This window comes from Bemisia tabaci, chromosome 4 (genome assembly GCF_918797505.1).
Source record: "Bemisia tabaci chromosome 4, PGI_BMITA_v3".
NCBI lineage: Eukaryota > Metazoa > Arthropoda > Insecta > Hemiptera > Aleyrodidae > Bemisia > Bemisia tabaci.
The window spans coordinates 13,479,109-13,502,674 of NC_092796.1; the positions used below are offsets into that span (position 1 = coordinate 13,479,109).

Consider the following 23,566-nt stretch of genomic DNA (forward strand, 5'->3'; position numbering starts at 1 on the left):
TCCAATTCTTCCTGGTTTTTTTTTTTTTTTTTTTAAGTGTAAAATGTAACGCGTCTTAAAATATGCGTTCTTAGCGGCACACATAAGAAACAAGACAGTTCTCCCGCTTGTTCGCTGCCACGGTTGCAGCAGGAGTGCACTTGCCTACGCCGCATCCGTGTCGCATCGCATCAAATGAGAAACGCCGCATTTTCATTCGGTGAGGGGGAAGGGGGTGTTGATTGATATTTTTAAAATTCTTTGACAAGTTTTATCTGTTTCAATTTCGCTGACGGTCACTTCTCCGACTAACAATAAGAAGGAATGCATATTATTATCGACGGAGCGGCACCACTGTCGGCGCGCGTCGCGGTCCGATCAGTCCTCAAGTTATGGGACCCAGGACTGGAACTCAAACGCGGACGGGCGGCTCCAACGTGCAGTCAGTCTCCAAGTGAGCAAGTGAGAGTTATCTCGGCCATTACCTAACCTAAGCGTTCTCCTGTGTCGTGCGTTGTTTCCCTGTGCCCGTGTTTTTTCGGGGATGTGGTTCTAGTGTTTCGGGTGTGCGTCTTTAATGCGTCCCGTGTCCCGGTGCGAAGCGACTGAGTGTTCCGGTGGTGTTGCCAGTGGTTGAGATTGTTTGTTGTGCTTGTTCCCGCCCGTTCTCGGAACCATGGAGGAGTCGCAGAAGAAGGACGCGGCCGCCCAGAAGGAGAAGATCAAGAGGATGTTCAGTTGGAGTGACAGCATAACGTGAGTCCAGGACGTTTCCTTCTGGATGGTTGAGCTCGGAAATGACAGGTCTCGATTGCAACACTGGAAAAAAAACTCCGGCCCTGGAAGCCGTACTACACTGGAAAAAAAAGAATCTTAAATTTGCCGCCAAGAAGTATTTTTTCTTATAACAAGAATTTTGCTGGTTAATATAAGCTACTGTTTTACTTAGGTAACCCAAGCATTATTTTTCTTGAATCAAGAAAAAATAAGCTTAAAGCAAGATGAAGAAAATTCTTGGCGGCAAATTCAGGAATTATCATGCTTGATCCAAGCTACTTTTTTTCAGTGTAACTGGATATTTAAGTATACCGTCCAAGTTCCGGGCTCAGAGGCCGAAAGTTTCGGGCGTAGCACCCGGAGCGAGCGGAGCCACGGCTCCAGCACTCGGAGCAAGCGAAGCTACGGCTGCAGCACCCGGAACTTCCGGCCTTTGAGCCCGGAACGTACGGTATGTCTAAACGTCTATACACGGTAATCCAGAGTTAAACAGCCAGACTACAGGAGCATGTTCTATGGGTCAAAAGAAGACTATTTTCTTGTATAAAGTTTTTTTTTCCAAAAGTGCCCTCAGTCGGAGCTACGGCCCCCACAATCCACATTGTCACCAATCGGAATAAGTGGTTTCCGAGTTCGGCCATGGCTTTGTTTATTTTTCTTGAGGCGCAACTGGAAAGTTTGAATTCCGCTCTCTTAATAGAAGGGTAGAGTGGAAAATGTAAAGGCTGAAACTTTTCCAGAAACAACTACCAGATATTTTGTAACTGTTTTGGCAGTATTTTGAACAACAATCCAATGCACTATAGGTACATTTGGACGAGCGTTTTTTCATCGGAATGACATTCGAATTGCTAACTTCTTTATTTATCTCCTGATCATTAGAACTTGTGAAAGAGCTGGCACAGTAGTTGAAAAAAATCTTCTCCATTGACAGGTGCATTATATTCCATGTTGGTGAGTCCAATTATCAACGCCTAGCGTTACAACCAGAGCACCCTTAACGCAGAGGATCTGAACGCCATTAAAAATCGTTACCGGTCACTTGGTGCATCCTCCTTATTTCGTAAATTTCGCGCCCACCTTCAGGTTGAACCTACCTCTTCAAGGGCTCTATACTGCCGTGCTAAGGAAGAACGCCGTATGAACATTCGAGAGTTGCCAAATTTCCCTTGATAAAACATGTATTTTTGACAATATTCATGCATATTTTTCCTTGAAATGTTCAGATATATTAGATTAAATTGCGTATAAAACTGTCCGAACATTTTGGAAATATTCAAAACTTTACCAGGAAATTCGGTTTATATCGAAGGAAACTTTGCAACGTCTAAAGGCTCATACGGCGTTTTTCCTTAGCACGGCAGTATAGGAAGCAATAACTCTCCGAGTAGCGAGTTCGCAAAAATAGACGCTGCTTGGCCTCTGCCGGGCGTACCCCTCCTTTTGTGTAACGAGAAAAAAAAAATTATTTCGATGGTGGAACTACGAAAGAACGTACTTTTTCTTTTCGACGTAGTTAATCAGTCGCGGTCTACTTTTTAAAAAACGACTAAGGATCGGTATTGCATAAAATTTCGGGTGATTTCGCTTTGTCCTTTGAAGAAAAAGCCCTGAAAAAACTGGGAAAAAGTGTCGAAAGATGCTTACTTTTTTCAAAAAATAAATTTGAGGTGAGGTTTTTGAAGTCTCCCAAAAATCGTGATTTTGGGCTGTGTATCCTGTATCCGTCCACTACATCGCTCTACTCAGCAGACCTTATGGCCAGTCCCTGTCTCATTCAAATGTTGTCAACTTTACTGCCGTCCACAGCAAAAACGCCGTACCTCCATTCAAAAGTCGTTCCCATTCTCCAGCACGTACTGCTTTATTACAAAAAAAAATTGAGTTGCCACAAGGCTTAATTTTTTAGTGTATTTTCCGAAGGAAATACACTATTGCATTCTCCCATGATGTCGAATCCAGACCTGAGACATTGTGAAGAGCACCGATCACGGGTCGTAGATCACGAAAATATATGCCATTCAAATTCATGTGTATATATATATGTATGTATATATGTATGTATATACACCCTTTGTGTTCAGATAGTCCAATGGTAGTAACAGAAATTTTAAAACTCTTCAAGAAACTAAATTTAAAAATTTAAAATTGCCTAGTCCCCGACGTAAATAGCTTAGATGCTGATCGTCGTTAAATAAATTAACTAACTAACTGTATGTATATATGTATGTATGTATGTATTTCCGCCTTCTTAAGATTTTTCGATTTTTGAGTAGTTATATCTTTCTGACGTTGAAAGATATTTTGACCAATTTTTTTTGCATTTTGTGACTCGTTAGAACTACTATTCTGCGAAAAAAAATTGAAATTTGAGGCAAAAGATTTTGAGGGGTGGGGCTCAAAAGTGGGGGGAGGTCAAATCTTGTCCACTCGATAACTCGAGCGAAAATGAATATTTTTTCATTTTTAGTTCCTAGTGGTATGACAAAGTTGTATTGAAAAAATGAAGGATAAATATTCGTTAGGTTTTCTGTAAAACAGCATTTTGTCCGGAAAAATTGCAACATGTTTGTATGGAGATACGGCGTTTTTACTTTGTTGGCAGTTTACTGTAGTAAAATGTTTGAGAAAATGCGTATGTTTTTTAGGAAAAGCATTTTATACTTGGCGGAAGGCAAAGTTCGAATGCTCATACGGTGTTCTGCCATAGTAAGTATGTCGGAAAAGGACGAAAAGGCTTTGGCGGTGCATTCCCGTTTCGCCGAGAGGCACGTATATTGAACTATTGCGCTCAATTTGCGAGGAGCACCGTTACTCTCCTATTATCCTCGCACTCACACTTCCAAACTTTTGACGACAACTTTCAAGTGTCTGCATCCGCGCAAAGAGAGCGTGAACTTGGAAATAGGACCGGGATTTGCATTAAAATAACGATTGACAAGTGACGCGCAGAGAAAGCAGGCTGCCCTCGACGTTACGGTACGGGTCATCTGCGAACTTCCGAGGTAAACGATTGTCAATTTAAGTGGCAAAAACCAATTTTTGTAGGACTCTTATATCTATCATACCCCCCCCCCCCCAATTTATCGTTGAGAACTTCCTTCAATTATTTTAATTAATGATCGCTGCTGCAAAGTTTAGGAAATTTAATTTTTTTTAAACATGCGGAGGCGGCGCACCTACGCACAATGGGCCGAATCACTGGGACAGGTCGGACATGAATTTTTTGACTAAAAGTGCATAAACTTTAAGGAGTGCTTCTTGAAGAAAACTTCACGAGAAAAACAATGAAACCACTTTTAAGAACCTCAAAGTTGTGTATAAACAGAGTTATAAACGTTTAAAGTATCCGAATTTTGTCCGACCTCTCCTGTTGACTCGATCCACTGTGCTACGTATCGTGCGTGGCACGGTTTTGACTCGGAACCAATAGGACCCTAAGAACTTCTGAGAGGAAGTGGTGTGGAAATATAAAAAGTTGTATTCCGACTCGAAGAAGTGGCACTTGAATTCGTTGCGCATATAGCTCTGAATTATCAGTTTTATACGTATATTAAAAGTGTGCGGATTTAGCAAGAATCAGCCTACCTGTATCGTATGATTTATAATTTCGTCTCTCATTTTGTTTCGGAACATCGAACTGTATTTGCATATCGAACACTTTGAAGCTTCCTCTGAATTTTCAAAATGTAGGTTATAAATAATGAGGTCACAAAATTTAAAGTCGAAATTTTGCATAGTTATTTTTGTGAAAATTAATCGCGTGAGGGAATTTGGCAACGTCTCGTCTAGTTAGAGCTATTCAAGTTAAACTCGACCAATAAATTGTGGGTAGGATTGGTGTACGCTCATGTATTGTCATAGTGACTTGTCGGATACCGGTAATTTGATGTATGGCTCAATCATTTGCACTCAAAAACTCATTAAATATCACATCTGCGGCACGGTAGAAGGTAGTTGACTGCAGTTTCTCTGTCGCGTTACAACTGCTAAATGGGGTTTTTCTGTCATACATTTACAAGTATAGTAATAAAATCGTGCAAAAAACAAAGTTCTTATTTTTTAGATTTCCGGGCTATCAAATTTTATCCATTATTGCCCTTTAATTAACCTTCAAAAACCGGCTCGGAATTCTTTGTTTTAAAATCGGTCCGTGTGTCTTGCGTCTAATTGTTTGCGAACTGGCGAGGAAATAAAACGCAAATGAGTAGCTATAGAACCAGGGTTGCCAAAATAATCTTCAGAACGAACTATTCTCGCGCGCATGACCGTAAGCTTTGTAAGTGCAGCTGACAAACTGCACTTGAAGAACTGATTTCAGCGAGTATTTATATTTAAGCCACTGAAACGCGGAAAAGGGGGCTTGGAAATTTAGTTCTCATAAGATGCGAGGGCATACACATCTCCCCCCCCCCTAAATTTTACTTGCCGTTTCATCGCTTTTTTTACGATTTTATTGGGCTTTGGCGCCGCCGTTTGTATTCATAATTTTGAGGTCTCATAGGTTGTTTTACGAGGAAAAATTAAATACTGAGGCATCCTTTGGCCATCGAGAAACCCGGAAAATGACGTCCTTGATGGGTGTATCGCCGTATCGGTCTATCACTCACGCAGATTCCTTTAAGTTGTTCGCTTTGTTGATGTGTAAATGCATAGCCGTCATCTTTGAATGTGTGAATTCGCTGATCGAACACCTAGACTGATAATGAATGGATAAGTCTCTGTTTGGTTATTTGGATAAGAATCCACCTCACATGATATGTATCTGAGAAATATCTTAGATCCTCGAAGTTATCGAGAGTGGAGGTACCCATGAACATATTATGATTGAGAGAAAATACGAATTGTAACAAAGTCATTGTTCACCAACCTTTTTCAATTCTTTCAATGTTGTTAGGCTCTCTATTTTTTACTGTATTTGTTTTCCAAAACTTTCCAAATATTCTCAGCAAAAAATCCCGAAGGTAGTTCTTAAATTATGTCGATTGTGGTTTTTCGACACCCTCAACCACCTGTAACGCCGGACAATTAAAAAATACTTAACGCAGACTCATTTCCCAAAAATACGATCATTTGAAATTTCGGAATAGTATTGAGCAAATTAGGTCGAGGCACTTCAATGATAGGCATAGCGTAATAGCTCATAAAATGACAACAAGGTAGCAGTTTTTTAGAGGTTGAGGTATTCCTTTTTTTCGTTTCAATTTCTTAAGGTACCGACTCATAGAAAATACTGGAGATAACGAACGAGCACAACTTTGAAACCCGGAAAAATCACCGAAAATAGTTACAAACTGATATCTTAGTTCATTTCTCTCCTCTGTTCGTGTGACGCTGAGATATGGTGAAAAATATCTTCACCAGCCCATCAGCTCAAACAAGGATGTTCACAAAACACGTACTTAACGTTGAAAATCGGATTTTTTTAACTCCTCTCCTTCACCCCACCCGCAAAGCCTCGACGCTCCCATACATGGCCGGATTCACCTACTTGCCGCCCTTGGGCCGCCTGTATTTTGCCGCCCCCCTCTCATTCGTTTTGAAACTCGATAAAAACCATCAAACGAACGTGCCAGCGGCGGAAGGGTGCACAAGACGCATTTACTCGTGTTGAACACATTTTTTGGGAAAGTCCTGTCAACAGTACTGGCAAAAGTTCAAAGAACTTTGCGCGAAAGTAAAGCTCCGTGAAACTATCTCTGTGTGGACAAGGCCTTCCATTCATAAGAAATGAACCAGAAAATTATGAAAGAACAAACATAAATGTGGATCAATGATTTTAACTCCCGCCACCGCGCCGCGCAGACGGCACCGTGTTTGGCGCAAAGCGTGAAGTATTCCGACAGTCCTGTAGGCGCTATGCGTTTCACGCCGACCGCTGCTGAACGCACTGTGTTGGACGCAACGCGTGAAGTATTCACGCAGTCTTGTAGGCGCTATGCGTTTCACGCTGACCGCACTGCGTTTGGCGCAATGCGTGAAGTATTCATGCATTCTTGTAGGCGCTATACGTTTCACGCTGACCGCAATGACCGCACTGTGTTTAATGCAATGCGTGAAGTATTCGTGCAGTCTTGTAGGCGCTAATATGTGTTTACATGCCGATCGCCGCGCCGGGGGCCTCTCCTTTTCATCTCAGGTCCTCGTTATCATTTCTCTCTAAGTCGCGCCGTTCCAGGCCAAATTGCGTGTTTGGTCTCTCTCTTAACTCGACTTATTGAAGGTGCTGTCTGTTGTATCACTAAGAGACGACAAAATTGGAAATTACTACACTGTCAGAAAATAAGAGCTTTTGTCGCCTTTTCTCGCTTGTAATTTTTTTTTAAAAACGATTTTTTTTATACTTACACTTTAAAAAATTGTAAATTTTTGCCGCCCCTTAGATTTGCCGCCATGGGCCGCGGCCCATGTGGCCTGCCCCTTAATCCGGCCCTGCTCCCATACTGTGTGTCTGTATGCCCCTGCTGAAAAAAATTACTTTACAGTGTCAAGTTGACACTCAATTCAACATCCCTTAAACTGGAGTTTTATGAGAAATTATTGACGAAAAGCTGCCACCTTGCCTCACTTGTATACCTTGAATTTTCAAAAATTGGATTTCAGAGCCACGTGACGCAACTCAGCCCGATACTCTACTCCCCTCCTCCTCCCCTTGATAACATATCTGTAATGCAACTTCCCCCCTCACTAAACCGTTATACATGTTATGAATTGCTTTACAGAGCGCTACGTTACTTTCTTCGTTACGGCTCCATATAGTGCACGAAATAATCATATTATTCTCATTTTCATGGGAGTTTACCCCATATCACAACATTAACCGAAGAGATCGATTATTCCTCCAGTTCCATTGAAAGTGAAAGAAATTCTGGCTCTTGGAAAAACTGTCGCTCAGGCTTTATGGAAAAACTGTCGCTCAGGCTTCATTGAAAAACTGGCACTTCTTTCATGAAACAATCTCAGAAGTGTAGCGTTTGTTCGGCATCGAAAAGCGAGTTTCATTCTCATCGAGTGACTTCTTACCGGATAACTATTATGCTCGATCTTTTTTTTGCCTTTCGCCGCAGGACCCGCTTGCCTTCAACTTCCCGTAAAACCCCGGTGCCCGGTGCGCAGGTGAAATGAGAGCTATTTACAGCATCACTTTAGTACTGCCGTGCTAAGGAAAAACGCCGTATGAACCTTCAGGCGTTTGCCAAATTGTCTCTAGGAAAACGTGAATTCCCTGGTAAACTTATGAATATTTTCCTTCAAATTTTTCAGATAATTTTGTTCGTATTTTGATCTAAAGTCCTTGAAAATTCCAAGGAAAAATATTCATAATTCTCCTCAAAAATAAACATTTATCAAAGGAAACTTGGCAACTCTCGAATGTTCATACGACGTTTTTCCTTAGCACGGCAGAGTAGTAGTGTGAACAACAAACTCAGCAAATCCGGATTCCTTCGCCTTGCTCTGGTGCTCGAGGAAAATTTGCCAAATTTCTCGGCTGAAATCAGTAGACAAAACTAAAGACAAAGTAGACAAAAGGGATATGGAAGGATCCTATTGGTGGAAACGGATGGTTGCAATGGACGAAGGAGGTATATAATAGACTAACTAAGGACAACCCATGAGAGACCTAGGAACTACCCATTTTGACCAAACGATCACTCCATAAAAACCAAAAAGGAAAAGGTTGATCTGGGTAAAGCAGTTGAATTTTCTAAACAAAAATGTAATGATCTGCGGACACATTGTTCTGAAGAATGGAAGAGGCCACCTATTTCCAAACTAGTCTCAGTATCTTGCAACATCGATAACTTTGTCCAGGCACTTAAAATATTCTTACAGGCAATAGCAATTTTTTATAAAGACGTTGCTTTTTCTTTATTTTTTTCTTTTTTTTAACTGAATTAATTCGTTGTATATTGTTTCCTATCCGTCGTTGACGCGAGCCAAGGCCGTTTAGAGAAGCATATCTAAATTTCAGACTGGCAGAGTAAGTTTCTCAGCGCTATTAATATTACTTTCGTCTTTTAAGGTGGAGTAATCACAATTAGAGACTGGCTTTCAAACGATGGAGTAAAATTCTTGTTTATCTCCCTCTCTCAAATTTTTTTCGTCTTTTTTTTTAAAGAAGGGAGCAAGGCTGGACGCTACGAACGCTGGAGGGGGAAACATCGGATTACTGCGAAGAAAGAATTTTCCCCAGCCATGAGAAAGAGGAAAAAATAGCTTTCTATTTATTCAGAGAGAATTTTTCCTTTTAGCCTCTCTGTTAAAAACCTTTCTGCGTATGGATTTTCAAAGGAAACATTCACTTCTGCGTTGATATTTTATGTCAAAACCAAAGGCTTTACAACTTGGTCCAGACAAGGTCCATGTAATAAGGATTGATCGTAGGCCGTATATTGTCAATACCTATGCACATGCACATATTTATGTTCTTGTATGTTCTTGTGTGTGTCAGTTTTCATACTAATGCATTTCCGACGCATCGCTGATTCAGATTTGTCCTGGTTTTTCTTTACATATTCCAAGTTTGGCGGTGAAACTTTGTAAAGTACATAGAGAAAATGAAAGATCTAAGAGGTAACACTGATGACTAAAGTTTTAGGTTATTTTATAAGGATTAAAATGGATTATTGTTTAATAAAAAGCTTACTTTAGAAGAAAAATTAGATTTTTGTCAAAGAAAACTAACAAAACGGGTGGTACCAAAAATGTCTGACACGATCAGCTGCGGTGGATCCGTAGAAATTTCAGCGAGAGGCGGAATCTCTTAGCTGGTGTTGTCGAATGGCTCAACACCTTACATGTGAACATTTCTAATTTTTATATTCTTTTAAGGAAAAAGAAAAGAACACAAAGAAATTAGATTTTCGAAAAATCTGTGTAAACCTAAAATGTATAGTACCCATGAACTACTTCAGAAGGACCCTTACTCCTTACTAACTGCTTGTAGGGAGCGTCCTTTGTCGCCGAATGACTCAACATATTAATTTTGTGACACAATTTTTTGTGTTTTCTAAGCGTAGGATAAGATTTCATACTTCTTTTAAGGAAAGGCCTCCGGGTCGATGGGATAGCCGCGGCTCAAGAGATAATTTTTCTGTTCGTATTAATCTATCCGCACTCGTATCAGTCCATGCAAGCTTTTTCTGTTTGTAGTGAGTGCGGTATCTTGACCATGCAGGCCGAATTTCCTCATTAAAAGCTCATAACTGTTCGATGATCGAAACGACACTCTCGTCACATGATCTGTCAGTACCTACCGATTAATGAGGAAATAACCTGTTTTAGTTCGCAGCCTCAGTGACGTAAGGCCGACGCCGAAGTTGAGTAAATGAGTGAAGTGTGAGCTATGCAGAAATGAGTGCTTTTGCGGTTGCAATGTAATCATGCCAGCGAACGGTTCAACGCTCGCTAATCGGCTAGGCTTCGACTTAACAGTCACTCGATCCCATAAAAATAATCGCCGCCCAATTCGTCCGAAGCCAGAGGGTCTGAACCAGACAGACTGGGAGAAAGGTCTCGGGTCCCCTACCTATGGTCTAAGATCCGAGAGCTCTAGCTCATTCCGTCTCGTCCCACACAGGGATATCACAGGGTTAAACCATCATACTTTAGGAACATGCTCAATGGATCAACAGAAAGCTTTTTTCCCCCAAAAAAGTTTTAATTAAATGTATCCTTAGACGGAGCCACGGCCTTCCAAGTATTTTGGCGAAAAGCATAGTCTTTTCTGAACTTTTGCGACGTTTAGGGAGCATATAAAATTCTTGAAAAATAACTTCTATGGTTCCTATGGAACCGTGGTTCCTTTCATAGGTTTTGGTGCTGAACTCAACCGTGGCCTCAAAATGATCGGAATCTCAAGTTCAGGTTTATTAACCCCTCAATGATATTCATTCCCTCAATAATGAACATTTTATTCAAGGAAATTTGGCATCTCTCGAATGCTCATACGGCGTTCTTCCTTAGCTCGGCAGTATTACTCGAAGACTTTTAAAGCGCAGCCTTCCAGCGAATTCGGTCAATAAAGGCAACTCTAGTTTGTCTATTCTCATTTTCAAGAAGCATTGAGGATTTCGCAATTTATAACACGTAGTCGGAGTGTAATCTCATCAGTCCGCGGTTGGAAAGTGACCGGACGAGACCAAAACGAGGGAACCGGGTCCGAGTTGCGAGTGGCACAATCCGAAGACATTGCTCAGCCGTAGCTCAGTGCCTAGCTTTTGAGTGACGCAATCCAAGTGCAACGCCACTCGAACAATGCGTATCGCAGCTTCGACACATTGACACGAGCGATCGCGAAACTTTCGGTGCATGGCTTCGGCCCCGCTGATGGGGGGACCCAAGGGGAGGGGGAGGAGGATACAACGGAGCCTTGTGATAATGATCACGGTGTCAAAACGCTTAAAAGCTCAGGAAGTGAGCGAGGTGTCAATAGTCATGATGTTGTGGTGTCAAGCAGTGCTGCCGTGTTAAGGTGATTCGTCAAGCTCAAGTGACGTGGTCGAACTGGCATGCAATATCGCATCTTTTAGGTCAAAAATCTCGGCAGATTTTGAATTTTCAGCCAAAAAAAGGACGATAGCCCCTGCGCATGAGCCTAAAGAATCATTCTAAACCCAAAAATCGGCAAAATTCAGAGAAATGAAAGCAGGATAGTGTTTGGAAAAAAACCTCACATTCGATACAGAAATCGATAGCTGAATCGAATGCGAGGTTTTTTTCCAAACACTATCCTCACTTTCATTTCTCTGAATTTTGCCGATTTTTGGGTTTAGAATGATTCTTTAGGCTTATGCGCAGGGGCTATCGTCCTTTATTTGGCTGAAAATTCAAAATCTGCCGAGATTTTTTACCTAAAAAATGCGATATACCGCATGCCAGTTCGACCACGTCACTTGAGCTTGACGAATCACCTTAAGGAAAAACACCGAATGAACATACGAGAGTTGCCAAATTTCTCTCGATAAAACATGTATTTTTGACAAAATTCATGCATATCTTTCTTCGCAATTTTCAGATATTTTAAATTAAATTGCGTTCGAAATTGTCGGAAAACTTTAGAAAATAATATTCACAATTTTCCCTTTAGATTTGGTTTTTATCGGAGGAAGCTTGGCATCGTCTGAAGACTCGCCAATTGGGTAGTTCCATAAATGTTCGCACTCTCAGTCTCAGAATGACGAATTCAGTGATAGTCAGCAAATGCGCATAATTAGAAAACTAGCCAAACATGGATTCTAAAATGTAAATATGCTTGCAATCTATTCAGTGCCTCCAGATTTAATTAGCCGTTCGTAGCCGCTCAAAATAAAGCCTCTTATCATGAAATCTTAAAGTCTTTGACCGTAAATTTTTACGATTTGAGGCGCGCGTGATCGCTTTATAGTTTTAACGCAACGAATCTAGGCATTAGTTTCATATGTCTATACAGAAGTCGGTGAAATATATAATTTAGGCGGGACAAAATGAACGTAAGGTGATTAACCTCACAATTTTAAGTATTATTCCAGTAAACTCGGTTCACATCAGAATCAATATTCAATATTTGATGCTGATAGCCTCTCAACACCCTCCAGAGCCCTAGGTCAGAATATTTAGTCATACTTTACATCATAAAGAATGCGTTATAAGTTTGAGAAATGAATCGTATTTAAATCCGTCGTTAACGCCGGTCCCATTAACATGGACGGTATCAGCGTGCAGTTTAATTTCACGTAAAGGCAAAATTATTGACACGCCGTTTGAAGTTAGACTGATTCTGGTTGATGCCGTTCATTTGGACTACATTTTGCAATTTAGAACTATAAATTCTAGCCCGGTTTAAAAACAACGTATGTGCCATTCGTTTCCGTATGCACCTAAGTGTTTTTCCAGAAGAGCCTGAATTTATAGTTCCAAATTGCAAAATTCAGTCCATTTAGTTTACATTTTGAGAATAGGAACTACAACTCCTGACTCATTTGTAAAAACACTAATGTATATATAGAGAAATTAATGACGCGTACGTTTTTTTTTTAAACTAAGCAAGAAATTTTAGTTCCTAATTGCAAAATGTAGTCCATTTGAGTTGACATGCATGGCTTATCTTAGGGTGTGTCAGTTCGCAAAGACCTTTTCAACGGTCTCCTGTTTTCTCTCAAAACTCCGGCATTTTTTGCGTAACTTCTAGTCGGAACCCCCAGTAATACAAGCTAGTCGACCTCGAGAGAACGGTCTCGCCGGTCTTAAAACAAGAATCTGAGCGAGTCGTCAGACTTTATCGGAAGCGTGTGATTCACAGGTCAACGATCTCCTCGACTGATTCGTTGGCATTGGCGCAAAGTCTTTGCGGTTGGAAACTTGCTTTTTTGCATTATTTGCATACTCGCAGTGAAAGACCACTGCAATTTTAGCACTCGAAACTTGCGTGAACTCGCTATTTTAAGCGCGCAGACATGCTCTCCACCATGCGCCCTTGGTGCGGCGGCTAGTCTTTCAAGCCAAAACGCCTTCGATTCCGTGCGTATGCAACACGGACATCCATGGAGTTCGAATAGTTGCATTCAGGCGTTAGAATGAAATCCGCGTTTTTATCCGTCGCATGCGACACGAAGCGAATACTTTGTTTGTTTCTATCACCCCTTAACTTTACCTATTCCAGCGTTGTTCATTGTGCCTAAGAAGTAGCATTACTGATTTTAGTCGCAACATTGTCAATTTTCTGAGAAATGCAATATTTAAATGAATTACAACGGTGCTGGCCCGCGAAATCGTTAAGACCTAGGTATTTGAGCGTATGTAGAGTTTTCTTTACATTATGGGTCGTACTTTGTCAGAATTTTTTGGGGGTCTTCCCGCTTTCAGAATAACTAATTTTGACGTTTAACAGGGAAATTTTCTAAGAACAATCCTAATGAATCACACGGAGTTTGGAAAAAAAGACGACCATTTCTCTTCCAAAAAAAATGAAATGCAATGGGAAATTTGCAATATCACAGGCCTAAACACACGTATATGATTTCCTAGATGCACCTTATAGATATATTAGTAGAAATATTATATCATGTTCTGCTCTTTTTAACCTGAAATGTGGGCCGCATCTAGTATCTTTAACTTTTCTACCTTCAATCAAAGTATTCAACGTCTGCGAACAATTATTTCCCGTCAAATCATATTGAAACCCGTGCTGTGTCGTCATTTCTTTTTATCATCGTGCGTGGCCCTACTGCCTATTAAGACGCATTGAACGAAAATAAGCAAATAAATAAATAAATCAGAAATCAAACGAAAAGATCGTTCCAAATGTACATATCAGAGTGAGAAATTGTCTCACTCCCTTTCGGAGACGAAAATCATACAATCAACACTCATGATAGGATTTTTCTTTATTTTCAAATTAACGAAAACGGAAAAAGAAGACGAATATTTTAGCGACGATGGTTTCGCATTTGATTTCATTCCGATAATGCTAGCTCAGGTCAGTTTGTTAATGTAATTGTTAGCCGTTCCTGAGTATGCCCACCGCGTCCTTCAAATGCATTCATTGAAGGAGCTTCTTCAAGTTGCACGCCATCCCCCTCCACCTCTTTAATATCAAGGCGAGTGTTGCCACTTCACTTAATAATTTTCTTCGACCCTCCTCCTCCGCTCTTCCGATCATATTTGGTTGGTCCCGAATCAAAACCGGAACTGAAGCAAAGCTTTGGAGAAAGTCAGGTTGCAAATGTACAAGACACTCATAAGGTGAGGTTGGGTAACTGGGCAGGAGTTCGGAGAAAAATGTCAAAATTTCAACTTCATGATTTTTTTCCCATCATTATATTGACAGTGGAGGCTACTTTTAAATTTTTTTTAGTAAGTACAACACCTTGTCTAAATGTAGGAAGAGTCAAAAGTCGAATTTCATCTTTCAATTTTTTCCCACAAATTTTCAAAAATTTCCCGTTTTTTTCACCCAGTTACCCAACGTCGTGGGGTAACTGGACTACCCCCCCTTAATTTTTGAGGGGGGCATTATTTTTAATTCTCATTGGCCAGAAAGTGATGTCCTGCTCATGAAGGTTTAAGAAAATGTCATTTGAATGTATATAAACATGTTTAAGTGGTTAAGAATGATGTCGTAACAGTTAGCGGCAAAAAAACCCTCAAATCTGAGAATTGAATAACGGTAAAAAAAAATTGTTTCCTTGTAGATAAATGCTTAGAACTTTCTGTATTACTACTTATAAAGTAGTATTGTATACCAGGACACTGTTTGGCCACTTTTAGTGAGATTAAGCATGATACATTTTTAAAAAATGAAAAAAAATTAAGCCGCAAGGCTGATCTGGGATAGAGTCAGGCGCCAAAAAGTTCCCTTAATTTTTAAGGGGGGCATTATTTGTAATTCTCATTGGCCAGAAAAGAATGTCCTTCTCATGAGAGTTTCAGAGAATTTCATTTGAATTTATATAACCATGTTTAAGTCGTTAAAAGTGATGTCATAACAGTTAGCGGCAAAAATGTAATTAAGTAATGCTTAAGTTATGCTATAATTGACTTAAGTTAGAAGTTTAGTGTGCTGGGAACCCTGATTATTGGTCTTTGGCACTTAAAAGTCCACAATAGTCAATTAGTTTTGACATTTTCAGAAGTAAACAAACACCTAAGCACAGCAACCTTGCAATGGGTAACTGGGCAGGTGCCACCACTGCCACCTGCCCAGTTACCTTGGGGTGGGTGCCCAGTTACCCCACAAAGGGAAAATTTTCAAGGTAACTGGGCATCAACCCTTTGCAGCCAGTATTTTCATCCAATTACGTTGTAATTACTCACGCATTACACAAATACATCATACATGAAGAAGAATTGTCAAAGTTGAATAAAATACTTGCTGGGAGTGAGATATGAGGCTCTTTTCGGGACCACCTCCGGCGTTGTTTTGAAAAAAAAGCTGTCCAATTTTCGGCACTTCACCATTCACCATAAAATTTTTTTTTGAAGTTATGTTTACATGTTCTAGATGGTTTACGTCATAATGAAGGTATGCCAACAGTGAAAACAATTTTTGCACTAATCTGGTAGAAATACAGAGGGTACTGCCCAGTTACCCCACCGCCCAGTTACCCAACCTCACCTTAAGACCAGTCGTAACATATAAAGGTGAAGGTGAAGCTTTCGGATCTAAGACCTTGTCCCCGCGGAATGTTTTCACGGGATTTGTCCCAGGGAAAACCTCACTCGTAAACTTGGGGAAAATATTGAGTTTGTCAGTATTATTCTCAGTGCCAAGTATGGTGCTTATTCCGCTTGTAGAGATTTATAGGACCAACTGAGAGGAAAAAGAAGTGAAAGCAAATTGGGTGATATTTTGTTGTTTACTAGATTGTTGATGATTCTTTACTTAAAATAATTTGTTTAATTGTTAATCGTGTTCAATTATTATCTTAATCCCGGTTTAATACTCGATTTTTACTAATTTATCTTCCCGCTCAAGAGATGGAGAGATGCCAGCTTCCGGGATATCTCTTCAATGACAGATTCCTGTGGCGGGTAGGCGTCGCAGAGCGCCCTAGCGCGCCGTAAAAGCTACTTTTACATTCCTTCCCGCGCAAACTTGTCGTAGGAACGCGATAGCCCCGTCCAGTGGAGACGGTGACTGGGAAAAATCCCAAAAGTTTCATTCCCACGATTCGAACTCGGGACGAATCCCATGAAAACGACCCTTGGAGACAAGGCCCAACAAGTGGGACCAGATTATGCTTCAGGTACTTGCAGTGGCGCGGCGGATCCACCAAATTGGCAACATTGTTTTTCTCCATTTAAACCTATGGAAATGTATCGATCATCGGAGAGGCCAGGTGCTTCGACAAGAATCGAGTATTTAACATAAGTTTAAATTGAGGAAACCCGGTGTTGCCAAATCGCTGGATCCGCTTTCGGGTACTTGAACGAAGAATCATCCGAAGAATCTATGGAGCGGTCACTACCTGCAGCTGTAGCGAGAGCAATAGCTGCCTTAAAAAAATAAATTGAAAAATGACGATGGACGCTTTTGCAAATCAGTCCAAAATTCATTCCTGTTCTTACAGTCTGTGGGAGAAATTTGCGAATTGCTTATACGGAACTTTGACTGGTCGCCGCACCGTCTTGTGACGCAGTTTCTGAAGTAAAAACAAACAACATAAAAAACGCCTCTCATCGACCAACACCTTTACTTCGATGCTCTCCACGCTAAGTTTAACAAGAGAAGTGTTTCTGTTGCTCGTTTTTACATGGGAAACTGCGTCATATATCCACAGCCGTTTTGAGTTCAGAGAAAAATAATTATGAAGCTGGACTAGCCTATTACCCGCATCAAAGTACCTTTCTACCATATAATATACATTTCGAAGAAAGGTAGCTGAGAGAACACATATCCCGCATACAAATTGTAAGGTAAAGAATGAATTTCAGATTTTGCCAAAGTGTTTAACGTGATTTTTGGGCCATTTTCCCTGGGAAACTCCTTTTCTGTTAGCTTCATCTGAGGTTTGACCCATTGAAATCGATTCATAGATGATGAACAAACCGCGTGTTTAGATTACTTTTTGATGAGAAGTTTACCTACAAGCATTCATAATGGCGGAAAACCCAATTAGTTTTCGTAAAATCCTTGTTTCTGATTTGGATTGATATCTTCGAGATAGCACACACGAATTAACTGTGCTTTTCTCACCAGTTTGGAAAACCGAGCAACGCTGCAATTAAAAATTGTAATTGTTCGTGACGCCTGACGAATTAATGACTTTAACATGTGTTGGAGACAACGAGCGAATAGGAATCACGATAGGGCTTATTCAGTACCGCGATATGTTAATTGGCCGATATGTAATGAGGAAAACTGGGTGGGTGGAGGTGAGTAATTGCGATTTCCTCTCTATGGAAACAGAAATATTTTTCCGATGATGTATTTGCTTTTTTGCCACTGTGTATTCCCCTCGACTTCCGGATGACACTATATCTCCTTTCTATGTTATCTCATCAAACTTGGGTCGGTCCTCGTTTTATCATCATTCCCTACCCCTGACATTTAATCTAAAGCATGGTGTTCAAGTTTTTGCGTGTATTCTCTCTTCTCATTCTTCTTTTATTTTTATTTGAAAAGTAATACTAGTTTCTTCGATATGCAAATTGGGTAGAACATGACACATCCGTCCGCTTTCATTAAAATATTGCATAGAGGAAATTTTCACATAGGATATGATTGTTAAATTTACATTATTCAAACTTTAAAACATCCTTAATGTTTTTCCTGAGCAGTAATATTGAAGATTAATCTTGAAACTAAATTTGCCCATAATTAGAAAAACCATTTAAATTAATTTAATTGTTTAAATTTGCATATAAAGTTGCATAGGATAAAATCGCGCGACATCTTTTCACACACTTTCCTTCGTAAAAATTGCACGTGAAAATCGTTGCTTTCCACAAACATTTTGAAAACATCCCCATCAGCAATGTTTCCCAGATATTATCATCAACGGCAGTGGCTGGTACGAGGAAAAACGAATGTTATCCGTTTTGTCTGTATGGTTGATCTTATATTCTCCATGGTTAAGTTCTTCAAAATACGTTGCAGCATTTCAGTGTCTGCGGCTAGGTGCACATTTACCAGAAGAAGATCTAAATGCCAGGTGCAAACTATAAGTATTTATTTGCCGTCGATGCCGTTTTTTGTGAGTTAAACACGGTTTTCAAAAATCGATTCTCGGCGAGACATTTTCTTTCGACTGACATCGATTGTTTTATTACGTGCTTTTAAACGTGCAAAACATAGAACTACGAACTTATGAGAATCGTCACTTTTCGCTATCGTCATTCTTACATTTATATGAAGCTATATCAACCGGGCATGATCACTGGCGGATCCAGCAAATTAGCAACATTGTTTTCTCTCCATTTAAACCTATGGAAATGTATCGATTCTGGAAGGGGCCAGGTGCTCCAACAAGAATCGATTATTTAACATAGGTTTAAATGGAGGAAATCCTGTGTTGCCAAATTGCTGGATCCGCCCCTGGGCATGATCATTTCAAAAACAAGTAGAAATCATTCTGTCGCGCCAGAGAAGCAAGACGGAACGCTATGTGTCGCGGATGAGGTAAAATTGGGACCCAAAACAAGAGAGGCCTCTGTCGCTGAGTTGGATGAGTCGAAGTTGTCTCAGAGACAGTGGAAGGAGAAGAGACAAGAGACACCATCCACAAGAGGCCAGCAATTGTGACGTGATAAAAGGAATGCTCAATAAACAGAATGCAAATGTAGGCTCCGCTCCTTAAGGCATTGCCCCATCACTCGTACCGCGGCGCGGCCGCTCCGGGGACATTCCTGAGGCCGCGGCTCCACAAAGCGCGGGCGACGCGATGTCAACCCCGCGAAACCAGGGATCATGATTTTAAAACTGCCCGTTGCCATAGACGTTGACGATGCAAATTGCCATTTCAGTGACAACAGAGACAGATTTAAAATGACCGCATTCGGCTGCGCGGATGACTCCGCGTGACCAGTTGCGCGGCGCCTGCGCCCTCCTATGGAAGCGTACCTTAACTTTCGAACGGGGGACCCGAGCTGCGCGGAAAGTAAGCGCCTCTCTCTGCCGCGCTTCGTGTTCCCCGTGAAGGTGTATCTTCAGTCACTCGTAGTGACAAGAATGGCAAGTATAGCTAAATATTCTCCTGATTTTGGACTCCGGTAGGCTTTTAGGTGATAATAATTAAAATCCTGGTACCACTATGGCGTTTTCGGCATGCACGCAATTGGATCACTGAGAATGGAAACACACCAACTCGAAAAAATGAAAATAATCAAGGCACATACACAACTGCACAGTAGGTGAAGAAGTTAGTCGAAGAAAAATATTTTTGGTGCAGTAAGACGAGTACTTAAGGACACTTTAAAGGTCCAAGTTGGGGCAGATGCGCTAACCTCAGTAGCCTTTATGAAAATTGACTGTCTTCAATGAAAATTAAGCATTTTTAAGCTACCGAGTTGGTGTATTTTCGCTCTCACTGATTCAACTGAAGCATTGCTTCTCCAAAGAAATATAAATACTAATTTTATATTTCTGAGTCACGATATTCGGAATAAATCAAATCACGATAAGGTCACGTTCGTGTTCACAACTATCATTTCACCGATCGTAATCAATCACTTTCTTTACGCACCGATTTTTTAGAGGATTTTGTTCGCAATTTGATCTAAAGTGTCTGAAAAATTGAAGGAAAAATATTCGTGACGTTCTTCAAAATAAATATTTTCTGAGAGGCAATGTGGCAACATTCAAATGCTCATACGGCATTTTTCCTCAGCACTGCAGAATAGGTACCTATACAGGGTGGATCTGATTACTAATACTTTCAAACGGAGGTAAATAATTCATTTAGATGAGGCGATGGCTCGAACCTTTCTCCGAGCAGGCGAGACAGAAATGCGCTCCACTTTCGTCTGAAATAGTGGTTTTTTTGTAGCGAGGTGAATCATACTCAAACGCCACCAACCGCATGGCACGAATCTCTCCTCTGCGCATGCTTGGACCCCAACACCGACCAATATCTCAGTATCACCAATATCAGAGTTCGATTCTTTACGATATTGTTTTACTTGTGAGATGAATGTATAATCGGACCCCTGAGCAGTATGAGAAATTAAGCAGCACCATTTCGTGTTCGCTCATTAAAATTTCACGTAAAACACTGAGGATACTTGGAGATCGAGTTTCCAATTCTAACCAAAAAGTGAGGAATTAGCCTTTCTTTTTGTTCTCGAAAATGTGTACTTCTTGCTCGACTCAAGCCCAATGACAGTGAGTTAATCTCAGTAAGTGTTCATCTACAGTAGAATACTTTTCTTAGACTGTCAAATTTTTCTGACAGTTTTAGAAGTACCGTGAATCAAAAGGGAAGGCATTTCCATCAATTTTCATTCTAACCTAACTCTATGAAAATGGAACCCCTTTCAAACACAATTCAAGGCGACTTCAAGCACGGCTGCCGTACAATAAGTTTTTCTTTCAAGATTTGATTTTTTTTTTTTTTTTTTTGAGTTTAGAAGTTTGAATTATTTGATTCAAACTATATATAAACTATATAGCTATAATTATAGATATAAACTATAATTGCTAATTTCCCAGTCAAGATTAATTCTTAACAGCATGAGCATGTCCAGCGTCCCTTGTGGTATACTTTAATTTTTTACCGCGCCTATAAATAAATTGATTCATTATCGTCGATTTTATCATCATATCTCCTTCTTTCGGCCAAAGTATCATAAGCGCCATGCGACGTTTAAACATTGCCGCCGCCATTTTATTTTTTTACAGAGAAGTCAATTGTTGATTGAATCTGTTTGAAAATTTTACTGAATTTTATCTGCAACGCAAAGAAAATTTAGTAAAATTTTCGGACAGCTTCGTTAAACAATTTTTCTCTAAAAAATAAAATGGCGGCCGAAATTTTTAAACGTCGCATGGCGCCTGTGATACTTTGGTCGGAAAGTGACTCATCTGGCAACGCCGATCGGTGGAAGCTTCTCAGGATCCTGATGACGACGGACGCTCGTCAACTTGGGCCCTGCTCCGGTCAACTCTGATGGTTGATGGCTGATTCCGTTTCCTATCTTTAAGCTCTTGATGATCCGGTCCAATCAAGTATCGCTATCCTCACTCGCGTGGCGCTCAAGATCCAGCTAGAACGCCGAAATGACCCTCTGTTGCCGTCTCGACGCAGGAATCAACGCCAGAAACATATTTACATTTTGATCCAACTAACTTTTGATCGACCAATTTTAACGTATCATAATGGCAGTGGCTGTTATAAAGCACTTTTAAGAAATTTTCGCAAAATTTCGAAAAACTGTCGGAGTTACAAACACTGGAAAAAAAACACATTGGATCTAGAGTCTAGACTCTTGAAAATATTGACAAGAAAAAATGCTCTTGATTCAATCGGATTTTCGCTTGAATCAAAACGAAATCCGCTTACATTAAGAGGCTTGGTTCTTGATTTAAGCTAGATTCTGATTGAATCAAGAGTACTTTTTCTTGTCGATGTTTTTAAGAGTCTGGACTCTAGATCCAATGTGTTTTTTTCCAGTGAACCCTCATTCCCAGAACTGTTAAAGAATAATACCTGAAAAATTGTGGTTGTCTAAAAAAAATTTACTTAAATTTTACCGGCAGGTTTTACGCAAAGTTTTATTTAAAAAAAAACTGCTATTTTTGAGCAGTTTTCCAAAGACATTTTTTAAGCCAAATTTTCAGTGTCGAAACACCACAGTAGAACTTCAAAGAGTTTCATAACAATTTCTCACTTAAGTACACGTAGAAGAAATGGCTGTTATACGAATCAATAAGTTAAGAAAGCGCTTTTTCATAGGAAAGACTGAGCTCTCAGTCATGTGAACCAACTTTTTCAGTTGGTGTGAACAAACTCTAGTCCAGGGAACCAAAGATTCAGCCATATGCCATATATATACTGCTGTCGTGTGTAATGCGGAAAAATTGGTCCCTTGTTAAGGAATAAATAAAGGATGGTGCAATTCGTCGATTCATAATCACCCGAAATATTTTGAAAAGTTACGGACGAGTATTTTCAATTTTACGGAAACGGATTCAAGGGGTGAAATTTTCCGCTCGAACATACTGTTATATTAGTTTCCTCTTTCATTTTTGTTTTTACTATTCTTCTCGATAATACGAGAGTCTAGCTGGAAATAAAGATCCTTTACAGAGAGAGAATGCAAAATCGGTCCCATGGAGACCCTTAGGATATGATAAAAATGGCAAACACTATGGGTGGCAGCGACTGTTGCCGAATTTTGACTGATATCACCTACTGCATTTGTTACCAATTTTGTCGTGGTAGAGGTCCAGGTTGAGAAGATTTTCCTGAACGTTATGTACAATATTGGTTTCAAATCTGAGCAAGAACGCATAATGATGCAGTTTGAGTGACGTTATCTTTAAAAAAGTAAAGAAATCCTCATTTCATGTCTTATTAAATAATTCTGTAAGCATCGCCCGCCATGATTTTATCCTGAAATTCGCTTCTTGAAACCAATCTGAAATGTGTATTCTCTAGCAGTCATATTTTCCCTTTTAAGGTCTCCTAGCTGATAACGATCCTGCGTAAATACTAGCCATAAATACACTGAAGCATGTGAAAAGGCCCTTAAAGTACATAGATCATTAATTCCCTTACTTCCTAACATACGGGGTCCCTCCTTCAAAAAAAGAAACTTAGTTTTAGAAACCACGTAATTAAGGCATGTGAAAAGGCCCTTAAAGTACATAGATCATTAATTCCCTTACTTCCTAACATACGGGGTCCCTCCTTCAAAAAAAGAAAACTCATTCTAAACGCAGTTTACTCTTCCCTCTTTTATGGTGTCCCTCTATGGGCCGATGTCACTAAGATATCCAAATACTGTGCAACAATAACTAAAACTTGCAGACCGCTCAAACGTAGCATTTGCGCCGCATATCGCACAGTCTCCAATAACATTTTGGATATACTTAGTGGCATCCCCCCAACCGATTTGTATGTTGAGTCCAGATGCAGGCAATTTAGCGGTGAACCTAAACCCCAGGTGAGGGCGGATATTATTGAGAGATGGGCCTCTAGGCTTGACAGTGAACCTGAGTCAGACATCTGGTTTAAATCTTTAATCCCTGACCTGAGAGGCTTCCTTCATAGACCCTTCGGTGACACTAATTTCTACATGACTCAGTTCTTTAGCGGTCATGGCAGCTTTTGCGACTATTTATTCAGATTCAAAATTCTTAACAGTAATCTCTGCCCTCTCCCAGGATGCA

The 23,566-nt window shown here is 40.2% G+C and overlaps 1 protein-coding gene across 1 annotated transcript in view; it reads left to right on the forward strand.

Moving 5' to 3' along the window:
* The first annotated feature begins 390 nt into the window (after positions 1–390).
* Positions 391–23,566, forward strand: part of snu (ABC-type transporter snustorr) — a 159,691-nt gene continuing 136,515 nt past the window's right edge. The window contains exon 1 of the mRNA XM_019047436.2: positions 391–735. Within this exon, the coding sequence (XP_018902981.1) occupies positions 656–735 (80 nt within the window). The 5' untranslated portion in view covers positions 391–655. The remainder of the gene's footprint in view (positions 736–23,566) is intronic.